This window comes from Xenopus laevis, chromosome 7L (genome assembly GCF_017654675.1).
Source record: "Xenopus laevis strain J_2021 chromosome 7L, Xenopus_laevis_v10.1, whole genome shotgun sequence".
In the NCBI taxonomy this organism is placed as follows: domain Eukaryota; kingdom Metazoa; phylum Chordata; class Amphibia; order Anura; family Pipidae; genus Xenopus; species Xenopus laevis.
In genome coordinates, this window is record NC_054383.1 from 65,332,628 (window position 1) to 65,356,219 (window position 23,592).

Consider the following 23,592-nt stretch of genomic DNA (forward strand, 5'->3'; position numbering starts at 1 on the left):
AATATAAATGTCGCAATATAAGGCTGATGGTAAATAATTTCGATTATTGGTGCATGGCAGCTCAAAAATCAGTTCAATTAACACAATAATTTAATAACTAGCCCTGTAGCATCAGGCAAACCTCACTTTCTGCTTGAGGATTTTGATGACCCCAATAGCTGCTCAGAGCCCACTGAGCATGTGCTTGTCACAGATACTCCTAACTAAGATGAAAATATCAAATAAAAAAACAAACAAATACAAAAAGTATTGTAGAAATCATACCTATATTGGCTAACAATAAAAATACATTGCAAGCTTTCAGAGCACCAAGGCACAGCATATATACTGTTAGATCAGTAAAAGGTATTCAGTATATATGCTGTGCCTTTATAGCTTTCATTTGTATTTTGCCTGCGAAGGGGCCTTGGTGCTCCGAAAGCTTGCAATGTATTTTTATTGTTAGCTAATATAGGTATCATTTCTACAATACTTTTTGTATTTATTTGTTTTTTTATGTTATTTTTGCTACTGGCTAACACGGTACCAAAGTTTTTGTTTTGTGCCTAACTAAGATGGGAACTCCTGTGACAACTTTGACTACTATAGAGATGCTGAACCTTTAGGCTCAATAGATTCAGTTTCTAGCCATATTCAGATTTCTAGCCATATTCCTATTTAGTGTTTAGTCCTCCTTTAAGGTGCATTGAGAGGGAAGCCCCTTCTGTATTGTTGTTGACAAAACAGGGCTTAATGTTTAAACAGTTTTGATGGTTGAACCAGAGTCTTCGTGGTGGCTGCATAAAAGTCAGGGATGATTATTTTTAGAACATTTAGAACATCCTTTAGTTCGTCAATATGGTCTTTTGTATAGGATGTTTTTAATGCTCTCACATGCTTATAAATAGTCCTTCACATTCTCAACTCTTAACAAAGCCTGTGCCTCCTCCCAGTTATCCCATCCAAATAGGGCTGACTCAATGGCCCCGAGATTCAGAGGAGCACATCCTTCCCCAGTCCCAGTAGTATTTGACAATCTCCATGTGCCCCTTTAATACCAAACTGGTGCTCAATCTCTAGGCCTGCTCATGTCAGTGGGCTCCTACCTTTCCCTGTACCTTCCCCAATTAGAATGGACCTCTCCATTACAGGCAGACATGTACCAATCCAACACAATTGACAGAGTTAATTAATCAATGTAAAAGTCTTCTGTGCGCCCCAACCCAAATAAAATAAGCATACTCTTGGCCCCCTGCAACAATCCTGACTTAACCCCTTCCCTTCAAACTTGAACAGATCAAATAGTTTTTTTCCTCCAATTTAAGGGCTATGACACACAGGACGTTTTGCCGCCCACTATTATCTCTTGTATACAGGTGACAAAACATCCCTTGCTGATCCACGTACACGGTATCTGACTTTGCATGGCTATCCTATATGAAAACAGGAGGAGAAACGTGTAGTTACTCAGTTGTTTCCAGGGACGCCATTAGACAACATGGGGCCCCCCGCAACAAAAATTAAAAAAAAACATTGGCGCCAGGGTCCCCCTTACAAGTTAAAAAAAATTGGGGTCCCAAAGAATATTTTTAAAAAAAAAACATTGGCAACAGGGCCCCCGTTACAAGTTAAAAAAAATTGGGGCCCCCCAATTTTTTATTAAAAAAAAAACATTGGCACCATGGCCCACTTACAAGTTAAAAAAAATTGGGGCCCCAAAAAATAATTTTATAAAAAAAACAATGGTGGCAGGGGCCTATAGAATATTAAAATAATACATTGGTGGCCAGGGGATTAAAAAAAAAAAATGATGGGGGCCCTGATTGTTTCTGTTTTACAGCCCCCAACATTTAGTTAGGTAATTTTTTTTTCAAGCATTCATATTGTCTCTTACTCTGTACACTATCACTATAGATTACCCCTTTTAGGGCCAGAACTAGGGGTAGGCAGAGTAGGCATGTGCTTACGGCCAGGGGCGATCCTGGCCCCTCAGCCGCCTGAGGGCAGCAGCAGTTGCTGCTGCCCCCCCTCCCCCGGAAATTCGCTCTTAAAGTACCAGGAGCAGCATTTTTGCTGCCCCTTGTACCTAGTGGGGCACTGCCACCTGAGGCGACAGCCTCAACTCGCCTCATTGGCGAAGCACCCCTGCTTACGGCACACTTCCCAGGGAAGAATATTTTATGCTTTAAACCTTTCATTTAGCTTTGCCTTTAAAAGAATGATTGCCTCCTGCTGGTTTTACCTTATCTGGTGTCTAGAACAGGTTCTATCACACATCAAATGACGGCTGGATAAGCATTGTGAAGTGGCTCCTCTTGGTCTACATGGCCTGGGGAGTGTGTGGCATGTTTTGAATATCTCGGGGGACTGGTGGAGCTGCTGTATGCACTGCTGTGACTTTTTTTGGGGGAAGTGTGTTCTATTGTGCTGTGGCTGTCAGGGGGAGATTAGGTGTGTTGTCACTGTTTGGTGGGCTGCTGCTGTGCTGTGATTGTGTGGGGGTGCTTTTACTGAAGGGGTTGGGGCTGTGTGCTATCATTATTTTGGGGGTAGAGTTGGGCTGGGCTGCTGTGGTGTGACTGAGGGGTGCAATTATTTGGGGGCTGCTCTATGTGCTACTGTGGCTGTTTTTCGTGGTTACTGCTGTGCTGTGACTTTTTGGAGGTTAGTTGTGCTTAAGGGGGTTAGGTAGGGCTGCTGTTTCATGTGTTATGTGATTATTTGGGGGTAGGGTTGGACTGTGCTGCTATGCTGTTAATTTTTTACTTTTATTTATGTAGGGCCTATAGGATATCCTATCCCTATAGAGTTAATCCCCTACCTTTTCTATGTAGTTCTCTTATCCTATGTTATTGGGCACAAGCCCTTGCAATAGTTTAAGTGTAACTAACTCACCTATTGGACAAAGAGTGGCCTCTTCCACTTTGGCTCCTGGTGTCTGTGCTGCTAAGTGATTCCCATTGAGCCTGGGATTACCAAGGCCCCAGTAAAGCCATCTACCCCAAAGGGACCTGTACCTTTGGTGCTGAAGTCGGGAACCAGGCAATCCCGTGAATGAGTTTAGCTATCATTAGGGCAGACCTGTAATAGTGATAGGGAATCTCTCAGTGATCGGGAATCTAGGTTAGCAGTGGACTGCCTGTACCCTACCTGATTGATCCCAATCCCCTCACTGGTATATCGGTCTTTGGGACAGAGGTATTCTTCTTGACTATTTGACTATGAGAGTGACAGTCTCTATCATGCTGCATCATCATCCTGCTATCCTTCCTCCTCTGTGATATGCTATACCTGCTACAACTCCTGCGTGAGTAAAACCTGTGGTCACTTGCATTTGCATATTTGTACAATAAATACAACGCTTTGGTTTCACTAAGAACCTCCTGGCGTCAAATTTATTTACTTTTGCACTTATATGCCTGTGGGTTGTAGTTTTACAACATCTTAAAGGGGTAGCTTCCATTTTGGCACCCAACGTGGGGCTCCTGCCTAATACCAGGCTATGTTTTGTGTTTTTGTGCTTTAGTGTAATTGTGCACTCTTTAAATTTTTCTGACAGGGTGCCGGACCCGATAGGCAAAAGGCAGTCCTGCACGCAGTTTCTGTTTTTAGTGTAGTGCATAGTAAGGCCATGGGTTCGGGCTTGGAGGTTTTTTCCGGTTACCCTTTTTCGCGTGCGCCACTAAAGTCCTTGCCAGGCGAAACTTTACTGGTGTTTTTGTGTTTTCCCACTACTGTGAATTTTCACTGGCGCCATGGTGCCCTCGTGAGATTTCGCAGGCGCCATTTTGTCTTTGCGCAAGATCTATTTGGCACGCTTGAGGAAAAAAGGCGGTCCCTGACATCACGTCACCACCGCCATTTTGTGGAGAGATTCTAAAGAGACAGACACATCCTTCACTGCTCCTTCTTCCTGCTTGGGCAACACCCTTAGCGGCTTCTAAGGGACTTCAGCCTGTGTCCTCCACTCTTCAGCAGTACCTTGTACCAGCATACCACTTCTCACTACAGACGTCGGATTTGTCCAAACACAGTCCTGTTCTTCAGTGCCCGCAATCCTGCTGGCCCACGGCTGTGGACCGGATCCTGTGCGGACTCACACTAAAACTTGTCCACTCTGCCCTGCGGCTGCAGGTACAAGTTTTGCAATTTTTTTGTGGAAGAAAAGAAGGGATCCCCTCTCAACTTAGCATGGCTGATAAAGGTTGGGACGGATGGCCGGATCCTGAAGCGGGCCCTTCTGCTGATCCAACCCCATGCCAAGACCCTGTGCCAGCACCTGGACCTAACAGGTATTTTTGGATGGGGACGTTTGGGGAACAATATTTAACCCCTAATAACTGTGTCATGGTGCTATACTGTGGGAAGTGTGGGGCAAAACTTGAGTTGGCTTTCAAGAGGCTTGTAAATTGTTGTCCTCTGTGCGGGCATTGTTGCTGGGCAGGGCCTTTCAACTCCATAAGGGAATCCCTAGGGCCCTTCATCATGCCCTCCACACCTCCACACTCATCTCCCCTGCCAGTGCCTGATGTTGCGCTGCGACTGCATCCATTTCTACACCCACTGCAGGCCCATCATCCATGCAGCCACCGGTTACCAGCTGCAACACAACCTCATCCACCTTTGCCTCTCAACCACAAGGCAGGATGAGTCAAGAGGTGACGTCTATTGCCAAGAAGGGTCTGGCTGTAACCCCTTCTGTCCAGAAGCCACCTGCTGCACGTGGTAGAGGTCGCAGATGCGCCTCTGCTACCATCTTTCCACCCAACACACCTTCACACATTCCAGGTGCTGTTGCCTCCACTTCCTGCTCCTCTGAGGGGGGAATTTAGGAATCACTACATTTCCCTGAGCAGGATTGGGTGGAGATGGACTTTGGTCCTTTACCTACTCCAGATAGGTCTTCACTGGATGCAAGTAGGTACTTATCATTATCATCATTATCACCATGGGCCCCTCTGCCGACACCTTGTTCTGGGTATCCCCTGGCCGTGCGGATCCTAAAAAGCTGCGCACAGTGTCCCGAATCCAGCGCATCATTAACATTAAATTCTACGACCAGTGGGGCTACTTCGTGCCGTAGGCTCCAGAGTGGATCTATGATGAGATGGAAAAACATCTGGATGAGTGGATTTACGAGGAGCTTATCCGCAAGGAAGGTATAGAAGGTGGAGGGCTGTTCCACAGTGATGATGCTAAGAGAGAGAGCGTGATCTTTCATTCCTCAGCAATGTTGTCCACGAGTGGTGGTACGGCCGTACCATCCTGAAACACTCGGTCAAGAGCTGTGGAAAATTTCAAGAGGAGAAGCACTTCAGCTTAAGTGAACTCATCTCCAATGGGGGCCTCGTGGATAAGCCGCACCCCAACTATTATCTGTCCTATGAGGACAAAAAGTCCAAGTCCTGCCTAGGGAGGGAAATACATCCAGTATCCTGAAAAGGTGATGCATCAACTGTTTTTCCCCCGGGTGTGTGTCGGGATTTTCCTCCAACTTCACAAGGGATCAAAGGTCTTCAAAGGACTCCTGCCAGAGAGCCTGAGTGCCTGCCTTGTCCTGATGTAAATGATGCTTAATTTGCATACAGGCCCCTTGTTCTTCAAGATTGATGCACCAAGTTTGGGCCTTCTTCGAATTGTTTTTGATTCACCATTTTTACCATTTGCCGTACTTATGGACATTGTCCAGGACCTTTTGTACATACGTTGGGTTCATGAGAAAAGGACTGCTGAGCCCCCACCACAACCCTTCTACCTCTAACTACTCACTGAGTAGCAACTTTATCTGCATTTCTTCCCCAAAGTGACTGTAATATCTTTGGACACTTGGGTTAGGGGGGATGTGACAATTACATAACAGTAAACAGTAAGTATTACAATTTATACAGCAAGGAGCAGATACACCTACCACCAGTATGAGAATGGCCCCAACGTTTCGGCGTAAGCCTTTGTCAAGGGGATTCCCCTTGACAAAGGCTTACGCCGAAACGTTGGGGCCATTCTCATACTGGTGGTAGGTGTATCTGCTCCTTGCTGTATAAATTGTAATACTTACTGTTTACTGTTATGTAATTGTGGCTATGTTTAAACGTTAGGTATATACCATGTAAGCTTATGTATTGTATTATACAGGCCTACCATTGTGGCTTTGTATGTATTATTTGCATAAATAAGTAAAACTTTATTTTAAATATACCATACTTGTCTTCTTTTGAGTGTGCATACCTATCTATATATTGTTACGTTGTGGGGTACCCATTGTAGGGGTACCCTTTTGATGTTTGCACCTCTTGCACTGTTTACCTACAGCATTTGCTGAATTGGTGTGCCCTCCACCCATTACTAAATTTTTTAGGGGGGATGTGAGGCTGAATAAAGTTTTGGGTTTGGTGGGATTTCATGTTCTCCAACTATGGGAAAATGTGTGATGCCAAATGTTGCTGAAAAAGTAATGCTATTTTTGTTTTCAGTAAAGTCTATGCCTGGACCTCCGGTTATACTCTGGATGGTTCAAGTTCTATAAGTATGGTGCCTGAGTGTTCCTATAAGGACCCCATGATATTGTACTAAAGTTTATAAGTAACTGAAACAATTATTTGCACTTAACTTATCCTTTTTCCACAGTGTCCATTGTCACCCAGGTATTCCTCAGGAGAGGATACCAGAAGAGTGATGTTCAATGGTATTGTTGGTTTGCACTAATATATATTCACTTTGTTAATATTGTGTTTATATCATTTCACCATTATCGGGACGAAATGGATTTTCCCTCTGCCATTTGGCAAAGGCTCTGCGCTGGGTGTAGATTCACATGTAACCCATGCTCACTCCACTAGCTGGACAACCTTAACTCCTCATTGGCAGGATAGCCCAAAAAAGCATTACATTTACTTAATTGAATTCACAGTTATTGACAAGCTTTCTTTACCAAAAAACGGATACGCTAATATGGTATGGTGAGAAATGTTTAAGTGGGGGGGGGGGCAGGCCTAGACTGGCAACATGTCAATTCTGGCAAATTCTAGAGAGGCTGTGGCTAATGAGATGTGGCAGCCTCATTCTGGTGCAGAAACCAAAAATACAATAGGGTTTATCATGACATCACAATTGCGGTTGCCAGAATTGACGCAATTCATTAAAGCAATTAATCTTAAGGGGTCATGTTTACTCACAATAATGTTGCAGTCTTTTTCATAAAGTGTTTTAAACAAAAAAGCCAAATTCTACCCAAGAGTTTCATATTTTGGTTTCAAGCTTCATTCATTTCATTGCTAAATTGATTGCTAAAACTCAAAGGGTAGACACTCAGATAGACAAATGCACAAGGTTTATACCAGAACTAATGTCCTTTGGCACAGGAGAAGTACAGCATAGTCACAGGCTGTGCTGAGAAGTAATTGGAAAGTCTCAATGAAAGCTTAGAATGCGCACTCTTGAAACACTTTTTAGGAATTTTTTTTTTCACCATGGGGCAGATTCCCTAAAGGGCGAAGTGACTAACGCTGGTGAAAATTCGCCAGTGTGACATCATTTCGGAAATTTGCAGATTTCCTAACGGGCGCAGGCATCACTTCGCTAGTGAAGGAGATAGACGCAATCGTTGCTTCGCACTTTAACGCCAGGCGAATTTTCGTTCTGGCGAATGAACATAACTCAGCTTATCAAATTCACTAAGATGTGGATTTTTCTAAGTCCCAAAAAACGCTGGCGTCTTTTCCTTTGTTATAGCCTGCAAAGGCCCATAAAACTTTTTTTGGGTGACCGGGTTCCCCCCTCCATTTTCTAACATATGGAACATAAACTATACACTGGGCTCATGTGTAGGGCATTATAACAACAACGCGTTCAGCGCCCTGGACGCAACTTCGCACTTTAGGGAATTGCCATTGTCCTAGCGAATTTAAGTTTGGCGAAGTGTTGCAATGGCTGCGAAGCCATCGCTGGTGAATTTTCACCGGTTAGGGAATTTGTCCCATATACATGTTGCCTGGAAGTTACATTTTTTTTTTGCAATGAACAGGTTTTTTTATATAAACCATTCATTTATTACAAGTTGAATACTGTTCTAATTGTCTAAGGGTCCCTTGTCCAATCTTTTTTCCCCCCAAGCCAGCAGGCATAGTTTCATTTTTATAGAATATTTTTACAGATTTTGATTTATTAGTCTTCACCTTCTGCTTCTTTCCAGCTGTGTGTGTGGGGGGGGAGGGGAGATCCACTGGTCCCAGCAGCCAAACAACTATAGGCCACAATTTTTATTGTTCCTTTTTATAACTTATCTTTCTATTCATTCCATGTATTATTCATATTCCAGTCTCCCATTCGAATCACTGCCTTGTTGCTAGGGTTAATTGGACCCTAGCAACCAAATAGCTGCTAAAATTCCAAACTGGAGAACTGCTGAACAAAAGCTGAATGAATCAAAAACCTCAAAAAATGAAGACCAATTGTAAATTGTCTCAGAACATCACTCTATTATATATAATACTAAATGTTCATCTCACAGTGAACTATCCCTGGGTGTATAGAGTAGTATAGAGCATGTACAATATAGAGTACTTCTTGCATTAAAGGAAAATGTACTTTTGGGACACCTCCAAGGAACTGACTTCTATGTGTAATTGGGCAAAAATAATCAGTAATCATTTTGTTTGTCAGTGGGCATGCTACGCACAGTTGAGCACTTTTTTTACACTGCATTTTTAGCATGGTGTTATCTGAAAGTCCCAGTGGAGGGTGCAAGTAAGCCTTTATGCAAACCTGGCTCCCAACTTTTATGTGTTCTGTTGCTTTCAGATAAATCATATCTGCACATTTAATGGATTTATTAAAATTGAAAAGTATTTTCTCTGATAACTGATAAAAAGTAATAACATACCACAATATTGTATTTTTAATATAAATGAGATATAGGTTAAGGACTTTAACACAAGGTGTGTTTCAGCCCTTGTTCCCCTGTGATAGATCTGGCATGCATTCTACAGCAGGAAGTAACACTGCCCTTTCTTCTGGATGCAAGTTGCGTTCCACCTGTATTTGGTGCTTGCATGTGCCGTGGTGAGTACAGAGCAATCCGGAACAATGGGCTGCATTTCTTCCTGCATTCCCCAGCAGTGAAATATAAAAGATCTACTGCAGGAGGGTGAAACTGTCCGTGTGTAAGAGCTCTAGTAACGTTATAATAAATTAACAAACAAGAGGGATACTGTAGATTGTACTTGCTTACAAGAGCTTACAAGCTCTAAACTGTTAATAAACAACTGACACATAAGATAAGACTGATGAAAAAAACTATGACTCTTTATGGTATTTTGACTTTTAATGATTCATGGTGCATCACATAGTATTTTATCCTTTCTGCCAGTACTCCAATTCACACAGTGCCTTGCTGCATCATTGTTTCAAGAGTCAGAACCAGAGGTGCAGAAAACAGGAAAGCTGTTAATTACAGTCAGCCGGCCATGATTTCAACATTTTTACTCTTTCACACATTTAACACTTTTTTGCAGTCCTCTTCTATTGTAATGTATTGCCATGGTGCATTTTGCAGATTCCCACATTTAACAGAATAATTTTCCTTAAATCACCTGATTGTCCCCTGTGAATATTGTTTTTCATGAAACACTTAGTTTTCATAAACTTTATGTAATTCTTTTTTTCATGATTTATACAAGTTCTACAGTAAAACTGATTTCTGGTCCCATGGACAATGTAAAATTGAGGTTTGACTGCACATGTAAACATTTTTGTGAATCGTCAGATATACAGGTAGAAACTAGGGATGCACAGAATCCAGGATTTGGTTCTGGGGAGGGAAATCGCGTGACTTTTTGTTACAAAACAAGGAAGTAAAAATGTTTTCCCTTTGCCACCCCTAATTTGCATATGCAAATTAGGATTCCGTTCGGTATTTGCCCGAATCTCTCGCGAAGGATTCGGGGGGGTTCAGCCAAATCCAAAATAGTAGATTCGGTGCATCCCTAGTAGAAACAATAGAATTCTACCTGTATCTGACGATTCAGCACTAACAATGGCCGATGTTTGGAGGCCTTCAAAGGCACCCAATCAAAATTTTCCATCCAGCCCGATCGACGAGCCGACCAATATCCAAGTGTTTTGCCAATATCGGTTGGCTGTTTTTCCACCATACACGCACCGAATATCGTACGAAAATTCGTTTTGTACAATATTATCTGTGCGTCTATGGCCACCTTTAGCGACCCAAAATGAACTGGAAATTCAGCTTTTAGGAGCACCTATTCGTAAAGAGATGCATCTGGCAAATATTTCAACTTTCTATCAAAGTATATGCAAGTATATATAGATATAATAAATATATAAACTGTATATGTGTGTGTGTGTATATATATATATATATATATATATATATATATATATATATATATATATATATATATGCACTTCCAAATGAGTATCCGCACTCCAAGGCAAATAACTTCAGCAAAGGGAGGGGTGCACGGTAATTATGCATACACCAATTATTCTGAGACCAGCACTCCCTGTTATAAAAGCCAATTACTTTATTATATATTATCGAAGTCGAAGGATTTAGCGCAAATAGTTAGATCGAACGATCGAAGGAATAATCCTTTGATCGTTGGATTAAATCCTTCGAATCAAACGATTCGAAGGATTTTAATCCAACGATCAAAGGATTATCCTTCGACCAAAAAAACTTAGGCAAGACTATGGGGACCTTCCCCATAGGCTAACATTGAGTTCGGTAGGTTTTAGATGGCGAACTAGGGGTTCGAAGTTTTTTCTTAAAGAGACAGTACTTCGACTATCGAATAGTCGAATAGTCGAACGATTTTTAGTTCGAATCCTTCGATTCAAAGTCGTAGTCGAAGGTCGAAGTAGCCCATTCGATGGTCGAAGTAGCCCATTCGATGGTCGAAGTAGCCCAAAAAACACTTTGAAATTCGAAGTTTTTTTACTTTGAATCCTGCACTCGAAGTTAATGAGTGAACAATCCACAGACGGTGAACAATCCACAGACAAAATGTCCCTACACTCCAATGTATTTTCATGAAAAAATTCAACAAGACTATGCTTCAATGTATTTGACCCAAAAAGTTGCTGTGACAAAAGGTCCACTTTTGCTCATCACTAATTACACACTCCTTTTATGCTAACAAACTGTTTAATATAGTAACCATTTTTTCTACCAAGGACTAGCTCCCAATGAAATGGTGTAGAGCACTAGTTAAATTAGCAGACCCTAAGCCTCAGCTGGGCCCTCGCATACTTGTGTGGAGGAAGGGAGAAGTGATGCAGAACTATATCTCTCAGCTGCACAAACAGGATTTCTGGACACCAGGAGTTCTTAAACAAATATTAATTTAGTTGACCTAAAATAATGGTCACAGGAATATACAATTGCAAAGCATAATACATACTGGCACAACTCTCTGATAGGACCTCACCTAACACTATCTACAGACCTCATTCACAGGGCCCTGTTCCACCAACTTCAGTACGGGCTCACCTCCCTAAGGGCCTTCCTTTACTAGAGAATTGCTGTCCCAGAGCCTCCAGCAAACTTCCAGCTTCCTCAACAGATCGAAGCCAAAGGGATAGACATTTTGGCTTCCAGTTATTATATTAAACTATAACAAGTTGGAACACCCACCTAGGCCAATAGAGAATGCACCCCCAGGTATCCAGGTTACAAGTACCAGGACATCCTCTAGAAAATACAGGGAAATCCTAATAGGGGTTTTCACAGTAAAGAAGGGGATTTCCCAAGGCAGTTAGGTAACCCTATTGGTCCCTACACTATTTTATTGTATGCCTAAAAGGAAATGGGGAAAATGGTGTGCAGTGGCGTAAAAATAATTTACATAAGTAGTTGAAAAAATAAATTAAAAAAAGGCACAACGGGAAAGAGGCTGCATAAAATACATAAAAAGTAAGGATGTTTATTGACCCAGCACTAAAAAAAAGACACATCCGTCAAGTTCAGCATTTTATCCAAGCTGTACCAGTAAAGCTTCTACCCAATCCAGAGGAAGTGAAGAAAACCTCACCTGAATCCTTCCCGACTCCAAAAGTGCAATGGGGCCTTTCTATAGATGGGGCTACAGTATACTTTTAGTCAGGTCCCATAAATTCTGAATAATCAACCTATTGATTTAAATACTGTACATATATTATATAATAGCATATTATATATTTTATAATATAAATCATTTATACAGTATTACAAAGTGTATATAAAAATATTATATAGAAATATTATTGCATAAAAATATGACAAGGTAAGGTGGGTTTATCTCACAATTCATGTGAGCTATGCCCACCTCATCTTTATTAATATTAAAAATACCTGGGCATCTTAACCGATTTAAATTATTCAGCTTATTTTTAACCCCTGCAAATCTAAATAGTATAATAAAAACACGAGTCACACAATAAATCAAAGCTGGGGGTTAGATGTAAAGTATGTTTGAAAGAGCTGTACACAGGTGTATATGTTTTAAGACACTGAAAGTGAATTACTCACAGAAGCACCATATAAATAGTGCTTAACCCTCCCCACTCACTATGTGTCAGGGTAGAAATAGCTGAAGGTCGCAGCTCATGAAATCAGCTCTCTACACAGAAACACTTTACTGAACTAAAATTAACTCCTCACTATAGATGGGAAGAAAAAGAAGGAGCATGGGGAGCATGCCAAACAGCCTACCCCTCCAGGACCTGAGACAAGAGCTTCTAACAGGTACGGAATGTTTGTGTAGCCGAGGCAAAAAGACAGTGGACGCCTAAAGGATTAATAACAGAAAGGGGGGAGACAATTGCCAAAAATGTGAAACATCTCTTCTCTACAGCAAATCATGGGTTGTATTGTTCAATAGTGATGCTCTCGGGGGGATTGCAGGGTTAGAGAAGTAGTTATTTAAAAGTCCAACAAAAGATGATTGCTAGGGAGCAAAAACAGTATTTCCGGTGAGATACAAAGTAGCACGTGGAAGCCCATACATTACATGGTAGTCATTGGAATGTCATGCCATTTAGAGCATGGAGATTTTATTTATGGAACATCACAGCAAGCTGTTGTGTTGAATTACTACAGCATATATAGCTCCTTTTATGACTTGGCTTTATGTGATTCCAGAGGGTGACCCTGTCAGGACAACTGATTCTGCGTAAAGAAAAGGTATATCTTAACAGTAATGCTTAAGCATTTTGGGCTTTCAAGCTAGTTCACAATACAATTCTTTTTTATAATGTGAAGTATATTGAAACTGGAATTTAATAATATGCCGAAAATAATATCTGCCTAAAAACTATTAAATTACAGCCACATGAAAAGACTTTCACATTGTCCATACAACTCACATGCTGTGTTTCAGTTGGCTGTGCTGCAGCAGGACATGACAGAGATTCTGAAACAACCAAAGAGGGAGATGTAAGGGTTAAAAGAACATTGGAAGGTACTGAATTGGCTTAATATACACACCAATACATCATAGGGCCATCACATTCCTCATTAAATGTCCTAAGAATCTGTTTTGATAACAAACACTGAATTGCAGGGGGAAGTGATACTTGAGAGCTCAGTTTACAACTGTAGGTCAAGTTTTGGTGAATAGGTGTAAGAAAACACACTCTTATTTGTTTTTTTCCCTTGGGGATTTTTTCTTATAGCAATTCACACAAGCCAGACTACAATTGTAAATAAATCAACCCTTGATTTCAGATTAAGTTTAGTTACATACTGAAGATCAAATCTTGCAAAAAGGGCTGAGATTCATCTGAATCCTGGATCCCAAGTCTTTTTTTTTTTGAACATTTATCAAAATACCTGACCGGAGAAGATGCAACCACTGGATGAGAATCCAGCTTTACATGTTAAAAATTTTAATTCCAACAAATATTGTGCTTATAGAAACTTTGTAATGAGTCCAGAAAAACACAGAGAACAATATTCACAGCCCATGGTATAATGGCACACAGGCCTTTAGAGCCTTTGAGAACCATGGCAATCAAAAAACCTTATGCCTGCAGCCACTTCCCATTCATTTGATAGAGAACTATGATTCCTTTGAAAGACTGCAGTATTATTAGGCAGTCATAAAACGGTTTATATCTTATATTCATGTACAACAACTGTCCTCTTTTTTGTGGAGACTTATTATTATCCATCTATAGCTTTCATGAAAGTTTGAAGTTTGAACTTCACAACAAGAATGTCTAAGGGGCCTATTAACTAACATTCCAATTTCTTTTTTTTCACAAATCTCTACAAATGTGTGGTTTTTCTATATTTCTTAAATAACTGTAATACAAAAATTCACCAGGTAAAAGTTGTAATGGTCCTTTAGAAGTCAATGGTCCAAGAAAGTTCACATTTTTTAAGGTCTTCTTATTTTTTTACAGATTGTTCAGCTCTTCGGATCTTTTAATAAATTCTATGGCATTTGTGGTTTTAGAGACAGTGAGTTTAATTTTGTTTTAAAAACCTCTTCCCCCCCCAGCCTAGCTGCCTCCACGGGAAATGCCCCTAACTTTTTACTTACCCCTCGGTGCAGAGTCACAGCATCGGAGTTCACCGCAGCTTATTTAATCAAGAGACAGGTGTACTTTAAATCTGTACAATAATCCACCTCCAAATCCAAAATATATTTATTATCTGACATGCTAAAACATATACAACATATTTCCAGTAAATGTAAATGTTGATCATGTGATATGTTATTCTTTTCCCTTTTAAGCATTCTCATATGATTTTTATGGTTTTTTTTTTTTGGTTGTTTATTATGTGTGTATATATATATATATATATATATATATATATATATATATATATATATATATATATATATATATATATATATATTGTATGATCCCAATTTTATCCAGCACACCTTCAATTTTAAATGACCCAGGTGCTATCCACGTTTGCCATAAATAGAAAAAATCCAAAAAGTATAGATGCACACTGGGTACTTTAAGGTTAAAGTGTCCAAACTTTTATTAACTTACATAATTAAAAAATATGTCAATATATATATATATATATATATATATATATATATAATCGCAATAAGGAATGAATCATCCTAGGGCCAGCACTTCCCTTCGTGAAAACAGTGTCTTTTATCCAAATACACATTTTACAGTGCTCCAATGTTTCAGTCCTTATTAGGACCTTTTCATCCTTGAAAGTGCTGGCCCTAGGATGATTCATTCCTCATTACGATTGTATGATTGAAGATTGACCGTGCACCCCAGAGATTGCTCAGGTAGAGTGCGGATACTTAAAGGTTTTTGATATATATATAGGATTTCAAAAGACCAACAACACCTGGATTTTAGTGCAAAAAACGTGGTTGCCTTGAGAAAGGTCCCAGAGTGGACTGAAACGTAACGTTGGCTGTATCAGCTCACATTAATACAAGTTTTTTTTTGCACTAAAATCCGGGGTTGCTGGTCTATTGAAATCCTGTATGAAATTTTACCGTGCACCCTTGTGGGAGATTGAAACGTTGTGCCACCCTCTTGGGGGGGGGAAATAACTATAAATATAAATATATATATATATATATATATATATATATATATTTATATATATAAATGTATAGAGCAAAGAAATCCGCAATCATGGGTCTTTTGTGAAGAAAAAAATGGGTTTATTCAACGTTTCGGCTCTTAGACTCGAGCCATCATTAAGGGCAGAGCCTAAAGTGAACATAAAAATGTATACACATACAAATTGCACAAAGGGCGTTTTGTTTTGTTGTATGTCACTCACACAGATGAAGTCAACAACATAACCACACCCACTTATGATGTCAGTAACATAGCCATGCCCACTTATGGTGTCAGTAACATAGCCACGCCCACTTATGATGTCAGTTGCATAGTCACACCCACTTATGATGTCACTGGTGCTGTTTGGCGTCCTTTGTGCAATTTGTATGTGTATAAATTTTTATGTTCACTTTAGGCTCTGCCCTTCCTGATGACGGCTCGAGTCTAAGAGACCTATGAGTGCGGATTACTTTGCTCTATATATTTTGATATATGTTCCAGCACTTAGGCATTTCCATTGTTTTCTGAGTGCACCTATCCAGTAGTTTGTGTATATATATATATATATATATATATATATATATATATATATACACAATGTGTTTTAAAACAAATTTGCACATTGCATATTCATAGATGTTCTGTTTTATTCTCACAGGGAGAACTCAAAAAGGCCAGCAATACATTTAAAGCATACAGCAAACCAAAAGCAAACTTACAGCAGTGTTGACTATAGAGATGCTTCGATACAAAAAGCACAAGAGAATTGTGGATGGACTAGGGGAAAGTAGTGTGGGTGTTATGGATGATACAGACATGGAGGTGAGCAGCTTCACAGATCGTGCTTTCCGAAGCTTGTGTGTTGCAGAAGAAGAGCCATACAATGATGTTCCTCACCTTCCATCTCCCATTGGGGGGATGCCAATTTCTAATAAATATCACTTGGGAATCTTTAACCTTTCAGTCAGAAAGACTCAGCCACTTGCTCAGTTACCCACAATTTCAGGTCATCGTGGGAAGTGGGCACCAACATTCCAACCACTACTCAACTGCAGGAGAGAGGGGATGTTCAATGTAAAGACCAACACCAATAAATTATGTGCACCTGAACCAAGGGAATACAAACAACGCTCCAAAGTATCATCTTTAATTAAAACTTTTGACAACATTGAGAATGAAAGACCAGAAGATTCACCTATACAGTCAAAGTTGCCATTGATAAAAAGTTCCCAGACAGCACTGCTCAGTGCTGAAGATGACCTCATCTGTGGCACCAATCTGCAGGATAAAATCAAGAATGAGCAAGTAGTGCCTTCCAAACAGGAGGAAATTGCACTACATGACAGCACCAAATTACACCGGCGTACAGCTAGGGATGTATTTTTAGAGTCTCAGGCTGATAATTGTTTTAAGCATTCACGATCACCATGTTCTTTGGGATCTCCACGCCTAGATAAAAAGATGCTGAAAGAGCCCTCAAGGAAGACAAGTTTTCTTCACAGTGAGAACAGTGCTTTCAAGTCCTGGAGTGACATTCACCAAAAGGTAGGCTTAGGTGAAGACAGTGACTGCTCACTTCCTGGAACACCACCAGTTTTTGGATATGCGGCCTCCAGCTCTCCTTTATTATCCCGAATGATCCCAGGCATACGGGCAAGGGAGGCTGGAGCAGAGTTGGGCTGGACTTCACCTGCATCTACAGCATCCAGCAGCTATGATGCAGTGCAAATGTTAAGGTCTGTTCCTCCATTACCCAGCAAAAGAGCAGGGAAGCAAGGTAGAGAATATAAAAGCAGACTTGGAACCCAAAAAGTTCAGCAAAGCCATATGATTCAAGAGGAGGAGATGCAGATAGATGTGGTATGTCCATCTTCCAAAGAGCTTGTAAGCTGGACTGATGCCTCTAGCATCAACAAACTGAAATCACCTATAGAATCTATAGAAGATCAAGTAATATGTAAGAGCCCAGACACCGTGACGAATGTAAGACCACCTCCTATTGAACAAAATGAGGTTAAGGCAAAGGATGATTCCTCAAAACTGAAAATGGAATCAGGGGAGATAAGGACAGATAAAGCATCAAATAGTTTAGTACTCTCTGAACATATACCCTCTCAAGGAAGAATAAAAAATCTAATACAACAAATAGAAAAGGAAACAGTTGAAAAAACAGTGGGATCCCCACATTTATCAGAGCTAAGACACAAGTTAAAAGATTTACAGAAAGGTGAAGAGTCTTTACATTCAACATCAGTTTCTCCTGACTCAAATCCTCCTCCCCAAGCTGTCAGTTTAGTTCCACCATGGAGAAGAAAAAAAGTCATACAGAATTTAGAATCTGAGAAAGAAATTATGCCGGCAGCCATGGATATTAATGATTCTGCTAAAGCATCTCATGTGCTCACAATTGAAAAAAAAGAAGAATTATTGCAAGAAAAGCCAACAAGCTCATCTTTCAACATCACCAATCTTTTAACTCCTGTCATAACAAGAAAAAAAATTCAGGAAGTTCTAGAGGAACTTCCAATGGCAATAACACCTCCACCAGCTGAGATCTTAGTGTCAAAAGAGCAGGATCCAAAAGAGGTCAGTATGTACCGGAACAGAGATGATTACAAATCCAAAGCAACCGGTTTGTTATTCAACCTAAAGGATATGCGTAAACGAGTGAAGAGCACATACAGTCCAGCCCCACCAGTAAGACATTTAAAAGAAAATAATATTATTGCAGAAGCCAGGATACAGGAGGATGCAAATGTAATACAGAAGGAAATTTCAACTGTTAAGCCTTCTTTGAGGAAGTCAAGACAAGGAGAAAGTGAAAAGAAGACTGATATACATGGAAATGCAGCAGATAATTACTTGTCTCTGAGTTCTCCAGAAATGGCATTCTATAACAAGACTGAGACCATTCCAGAAGAAATTTCTGGGTCGGGTATAAGCCATAAACTAGAACAGAATGTAATAAATACTAAAGACTGTTTGCCAAATTTCAATCAAAAAAATTACACAGGTGCCAACATAAATTTCACAGAAAAAAATCATAAGGTCCAGTCACCAGAAGAACCAGAAGAACCAGTTTTGCTGTCAGAAACCATTTCAGAAACAACATGCAACAATTGTGGTGAATCTCTGGAGGTTCTAGATGTGCATGGAAATGATGTATTAGATAAAAACACAACAGCTATTTCATTAAACCAAGGTGTGTCCAATCCACAGCAACAACTGGATAGACACTTTGAAAATAAAGATAAGGAAAAACTAGAGAAAAGCAAAGTTGTGACAAAGGATGATCTGCAATATTATGCTGTAAATAGCTGTGTAGATCAGAGTGTTAATCTGGAGACCGATATTGCAAATAAAGGAGATGAAAAAGCAATGGAAAGTGAGAAACTGTTTAATGAAAAAGCATGTGACGATGAGCTTCAAAGACCAGAACCCAGCACAATGTTCAAACCAAATTTGTTTCACATAAAAGACAACAAAGTTCTTCACAAGTCTTCCCCAGTGACAAGGTCAGTAAGGCTGCCTCTGTTAAGGAGCTTTTCAGAAGATTCACTAGCTTTTAGGAAAGGAGATGTTCTCATACATTCTGATAACAGAGGACCACTAAGAGAAGCAGAAAAAAATGATATATATTTAAAGGACAATAAAGATGATGAAAATACTGATATATGTTCTAAAGGAAAAGTACGAGAGGTTATGGGTATACGTCCAGCATCAGAGATACCTAAGCAAATAGCTTTTGACAGTAACTTTGTGAAAACACATAAGGAGGATACTGGAAATCTAGATGTGTGGAAAAAGTTATGCTCTATTAATTTTGAAAGGAGAAAAAACAAAATAGAGAAGGCTGAGATAAGCAAATTACAGAATAGCTCATTAAATATAAGTTCTACAGAGCCTGAATTGCACTTTTTTCATCCAGTTGAAACATGCATTTCTGAAGTCACAGGGCCATCCCCTGAATGCAATACATTGTTGTTTCAAGATGTAAATAATTCCATTAAAGATATGGTGAATGGAGAAGCTGTTGATTCTCCTCAAACAGACACTGCACTATATTCTCCCCTTGAAAACGGCCTATTGCAATTTGAAGATTCAGTGGCATTTACTGAGGACATTGTTTGTTCTACCATAACCAGTCCTATGTCAGAAAGTGTGACCTGTTCCATGGTGGCCAGCCCCATGTCTGTGAATACTCAAAGTTCTGGCTTTGCCACAGCCCTTTCTACGCTGGAAGATGTTCCAAGCCCAACAGCAAGTGTAAACACCAAACATGGGGAAATTCCTATACCTCCCCCTGAGAAACCAATTCCTGCTCTTGATGGGGTTATGGAAACACAAACAGTAGATAATTCCAAATATCAGCAAGAAAAAGTTCCTATTGTAGAACCACAAAATATAAAAGCTATTCTTGCAGAACCACAAAACCTTAACAGTGCAAAGCCACCTGCTGTGCCCCCCAAAACCGAAAAAGCTCTACGACGTGCCAAACGTCTAACCAAAAAGAGAAGGAAAACTGAGTTGCCACATAAAATGCAGGATGGAGAATATCATGAGGCAGAATTGGTCTTAGATGTGCCATCACCCGGGAATGTCACACCTACATTGATGACTCAACCAATGCACATAAAACCTAGTTCCTGTACATCTAGTATCTTGGAAGAAGAAGCATCTATATCTGCATCTTCAACACCTTCTTTGCCAGCCACCCAGCGCAAACTCCTCCAGGATCCAGATTCTGGGCAATACTTTGTAGTGGACATTCCAGTTCACGTTCGGATCAAGACCTTTTATGATCCAGAAACAGGAAAGTATTTGCAAGTGTCTTTACCAACCTCGGAGATGGAAACTCCAAGTTTTGAGGTATTGAGTAGTCCATTCATGATGTATCCTGGGCTTCCACCAGTACCAGTCTCATCTATATCCTTACTGAAGGGAAATTCACAGGCTTTAGATCAACTTAACATGGAAAAACCAGAACTGAGAGATTCTTGGGAGGAGAGAGATGACACAAACTCATTAAAGGGGCAAAAATACATTGATTCAATTTGTGATTCATGTGACCAGAGTATGACAGGCACTCCACAAAGTATGGACAGAATACCAAGCAGATCTAGAAGCCCAGATATTATATCAATTAAGGATTTGGATGAATTTGCCATAGAAGCTATTTCATGAGTGCTACTATACTGTTAGAATTCTAGGCAAACCCTCATGAACTGTCACCAATCGATACAGTACACTTTGTCTTGGTTGATGAAGTACAGAAAGTTTTTCACACATGAGCTTGTTATATGCAGCAAAGGCCTTAAATATCCCTGAACAGTTTCTACCAACCAAAGAGGCCATAGCATAAAGGAGAAGAGCAAATACTATAAAATGTGCCTTTTTTATTTTCAATAATACAATACGTTGGTAACTTAAGTTAGGCATATAAATCTCACATGTGCTGTAAGCAATTCTATGGCTATGCTTCATATACTGTAATATGCTTATCATGTTATGGCATACAAATGACATTAACCAAGATCATTTTCAAAAACGTATTCACTGGAAGACTAGAAATTTATCTGAGTATTAAAAGGTCCTGATTCCCTAAATTCTGTCAAAATCCGAAGTTTATTTTTTGTTTAGATGTAATAATAATATAATTATCTTTCCACCATTATTCAATATGTACTGACACAATTGTTTCATATTTAGAAGCAATGTTACCCATATCAACCAAGCTGCAAAGTTGGACAAAAAAAATTGTATAATTATATAAATACTATTTGTTAATATGTTGTTCTCTAAGAAAGAAGCAAACATATATATAGATAGGTAGACCTGGCTTAAATACTACCTCTCTAATTTATAAGCACTTTTCTACCAAACCAAACCAGGCTAAGTGATTCATTATTAATTAATTAAGGTATTATTGTAATAATCCAAACTCCAGTACATTTACAAAGTGTAAGTGTAAATGTTCCCTTCAGGAGATCACGAAATATAACAAACAACATATATTTTATTAAAATGAAAAACATTATTATATATAAGATGAAAAACATTATTATATACAGGTATAACATTTTAACAGTCAAGAAAAATATCCCTTTAATCAGCCAGTACATGGAACATTCTGGAAATGTAGCAGAAAGTCTCAAATAATAAAATGTTACATAATTTTTTCTGCTGATCAGAAATAATGACCAAATTTAAAAGGATCCCCTTTTTAAATCTTAGCATATTTTATGTGGTTGCTTTTATCCATGCAGTCAATATATTTGCTTCACAGTTTGAACAGGGATTTGGCCAATTTACATCTTTTGGGATACTGGCTGTCCATAAAGACATAGAAGAACAGTTACAGCTTACCAACACAAAACCTCTGCATTGTTGTATTGTACTGAAAATGCCATGTATGTGAGTGACAGAGTTCTGGGCCCTCCTTTGGAATCTGCTATACAAGCTAAGAATTGTATTTGTTGCTTTGACCAAGGAGGGGTCCATTACATTTTATTGAATGCTGTGTCTAGTAGCCCTACCAAGTCATACAAGGCTTGGCAGTTAATAGTAAGAAGAAGCAAAATGTAGCAATTAGGAGTGTGAAAAGAGAGAAGGAACTGGAAGTGAAATCTTGGATGGTGAAGTACTACTGTAAGGACATTTGTTTTGAGTGGGATGAATAATAGTTAGGTTAAGACAGTGTGTAACAATACCAAGAAAAACTGCACCTATATGTAAGAGTATTTTGTAACATGCACAGTGTGTATAGACCTTAGAACATGGTCAAGAATATGTCTTTTTCATTTTTTCATGCAGAATTAATAAATAAAATGCTTTAAAAATGTGACTCGATTGGGTCCACAAATCTATGAGCAAAAATCTGTATTACAGTAAATTATTCAGCAATTAACCAGCTGGGGGCAAAAAGCTTTGCAGATTCAGGTAGGATATTACAGATGTCAGTGTTAGGCTATAGCTCTATATTCAATTGTTATTAAAGTCATTAGCCAATAATGGCCTATTACAGGCAACAGAGATTGCTTCACCACTGTTTCCCCAGAGGTACTCGCTTGTCAGTGTATGCCTGAAGGGTTCTAATGATAGGATAGTATAAAGCAACCAGAGTAATGCTGCATTTTCACCACAAGAGAAATCCAAACTGAAAACACACTTTAATTTTCAATAAAGTAAACAAAGTATAAAGTACCACAGTTCTATACCTAGTTGTTTTTTTGAGTTGGCTTAAAATGTTATGGCTAGAAAATTATGAATTCGGTAAGATTTGCTATTTTATTCTCATTTTGATGATGTAACAATAAAGTGCCTTTACATTTACCTTCATTGGTGTCCTCTGCAGATTTGCCAGCAACATAATACAACGTTTCTGCTAAAACAGTTCTGAAACTACAGTAAGCTTATACCTGAAGCTATTGCCCAATTATTCTTGCCCATTAATGTAATAATTTGTGCGATCTCTATCTACAGCAGTGGTCCCCAACCAGTAGCTCGTGAGCAGCATGTTGCTCTCCAACCCCTTGGATGTTGCTCCCAGTGGCCTCAAAGCAGGAGCTTATTTTTGAATTCCAGGCAAGTTTTGGTTGCATAAAAACCAGGTGCACTGCCAAACAGAGTCTCAGTGTAGGTTGACAATCCACATGACATAGGGGCTACATAATGGCCAACCACAGCTCTTATTTGGCACCCCAAGAACAGTTTTCATGCTAGTGTTGCTCCTCAACTCCTTTTACTTCTGAATGTTGCTCATGGGTTCAAAAGGTTGGGGATCCCTGATTTACAGTATGTACATATGCATTAGTCATGAATGAATGCATGTATGTATATAACCTTCTGTCATAATAAGTGCATAATTCAGTGGTAGCCATGGACTGGAAGGAGTAGTACCAGGGGGTACAAGGCACAACCCGTCTATGAAAGGTATTAAGTAAAGGGTTCCCTTGTGCATGGGTGAGCAGCACCTTGGCACCTTGGCACCTCAAGACTGTGCAGTTTGCACCTGCAATGGTTACAGATGCCAGTGTTCTGTATATAGCTCCTAAA

General features: G+C 39.6%; 1 protein-coding gene across 4 annotated transcripts in view; it reads left to right on the plus strand.

The window, feature by feature from the left end:
• The window catches only part of LOC108696342 (cardiac-enriched FHL2-interacting protein), a 30,825-nt gene extending 7,950 nt beyond the window's left edge, over positions 1-22,875 (plus strand). Inside the window, exons 2-4 of one of the 4 annotated variants that reach the window (XM_041569131.1) lie at positions 12,643-12,721; positions 16,196-17,714; positions 17,787-22,875. In XM_041569131.1, coding sequence (XP_041425065.1) covers positions 16,276-17,714; positions 17,787-20,721 — 4,374 coding nt within the window. In that variant the 5' untranslated portion in view covers positions 12,643-12,721; positions 16,196-16,275 and the 3' untranslated portion in view covers positions 20,722-22,875. Of the gene's footprint in view, positions 1-12,642; positions 12,722-13,337; positions 13,437-16,195 lie in introns of those variants that run through there. The other 3 variants (XM_041569129.1, XM_041569130.1, XM_018225616.2) reach the window with 3 other exon arrangements.
• The last annotated feature ends 717 nt before the right edge of the window (positions 22,876-23,592 follow it).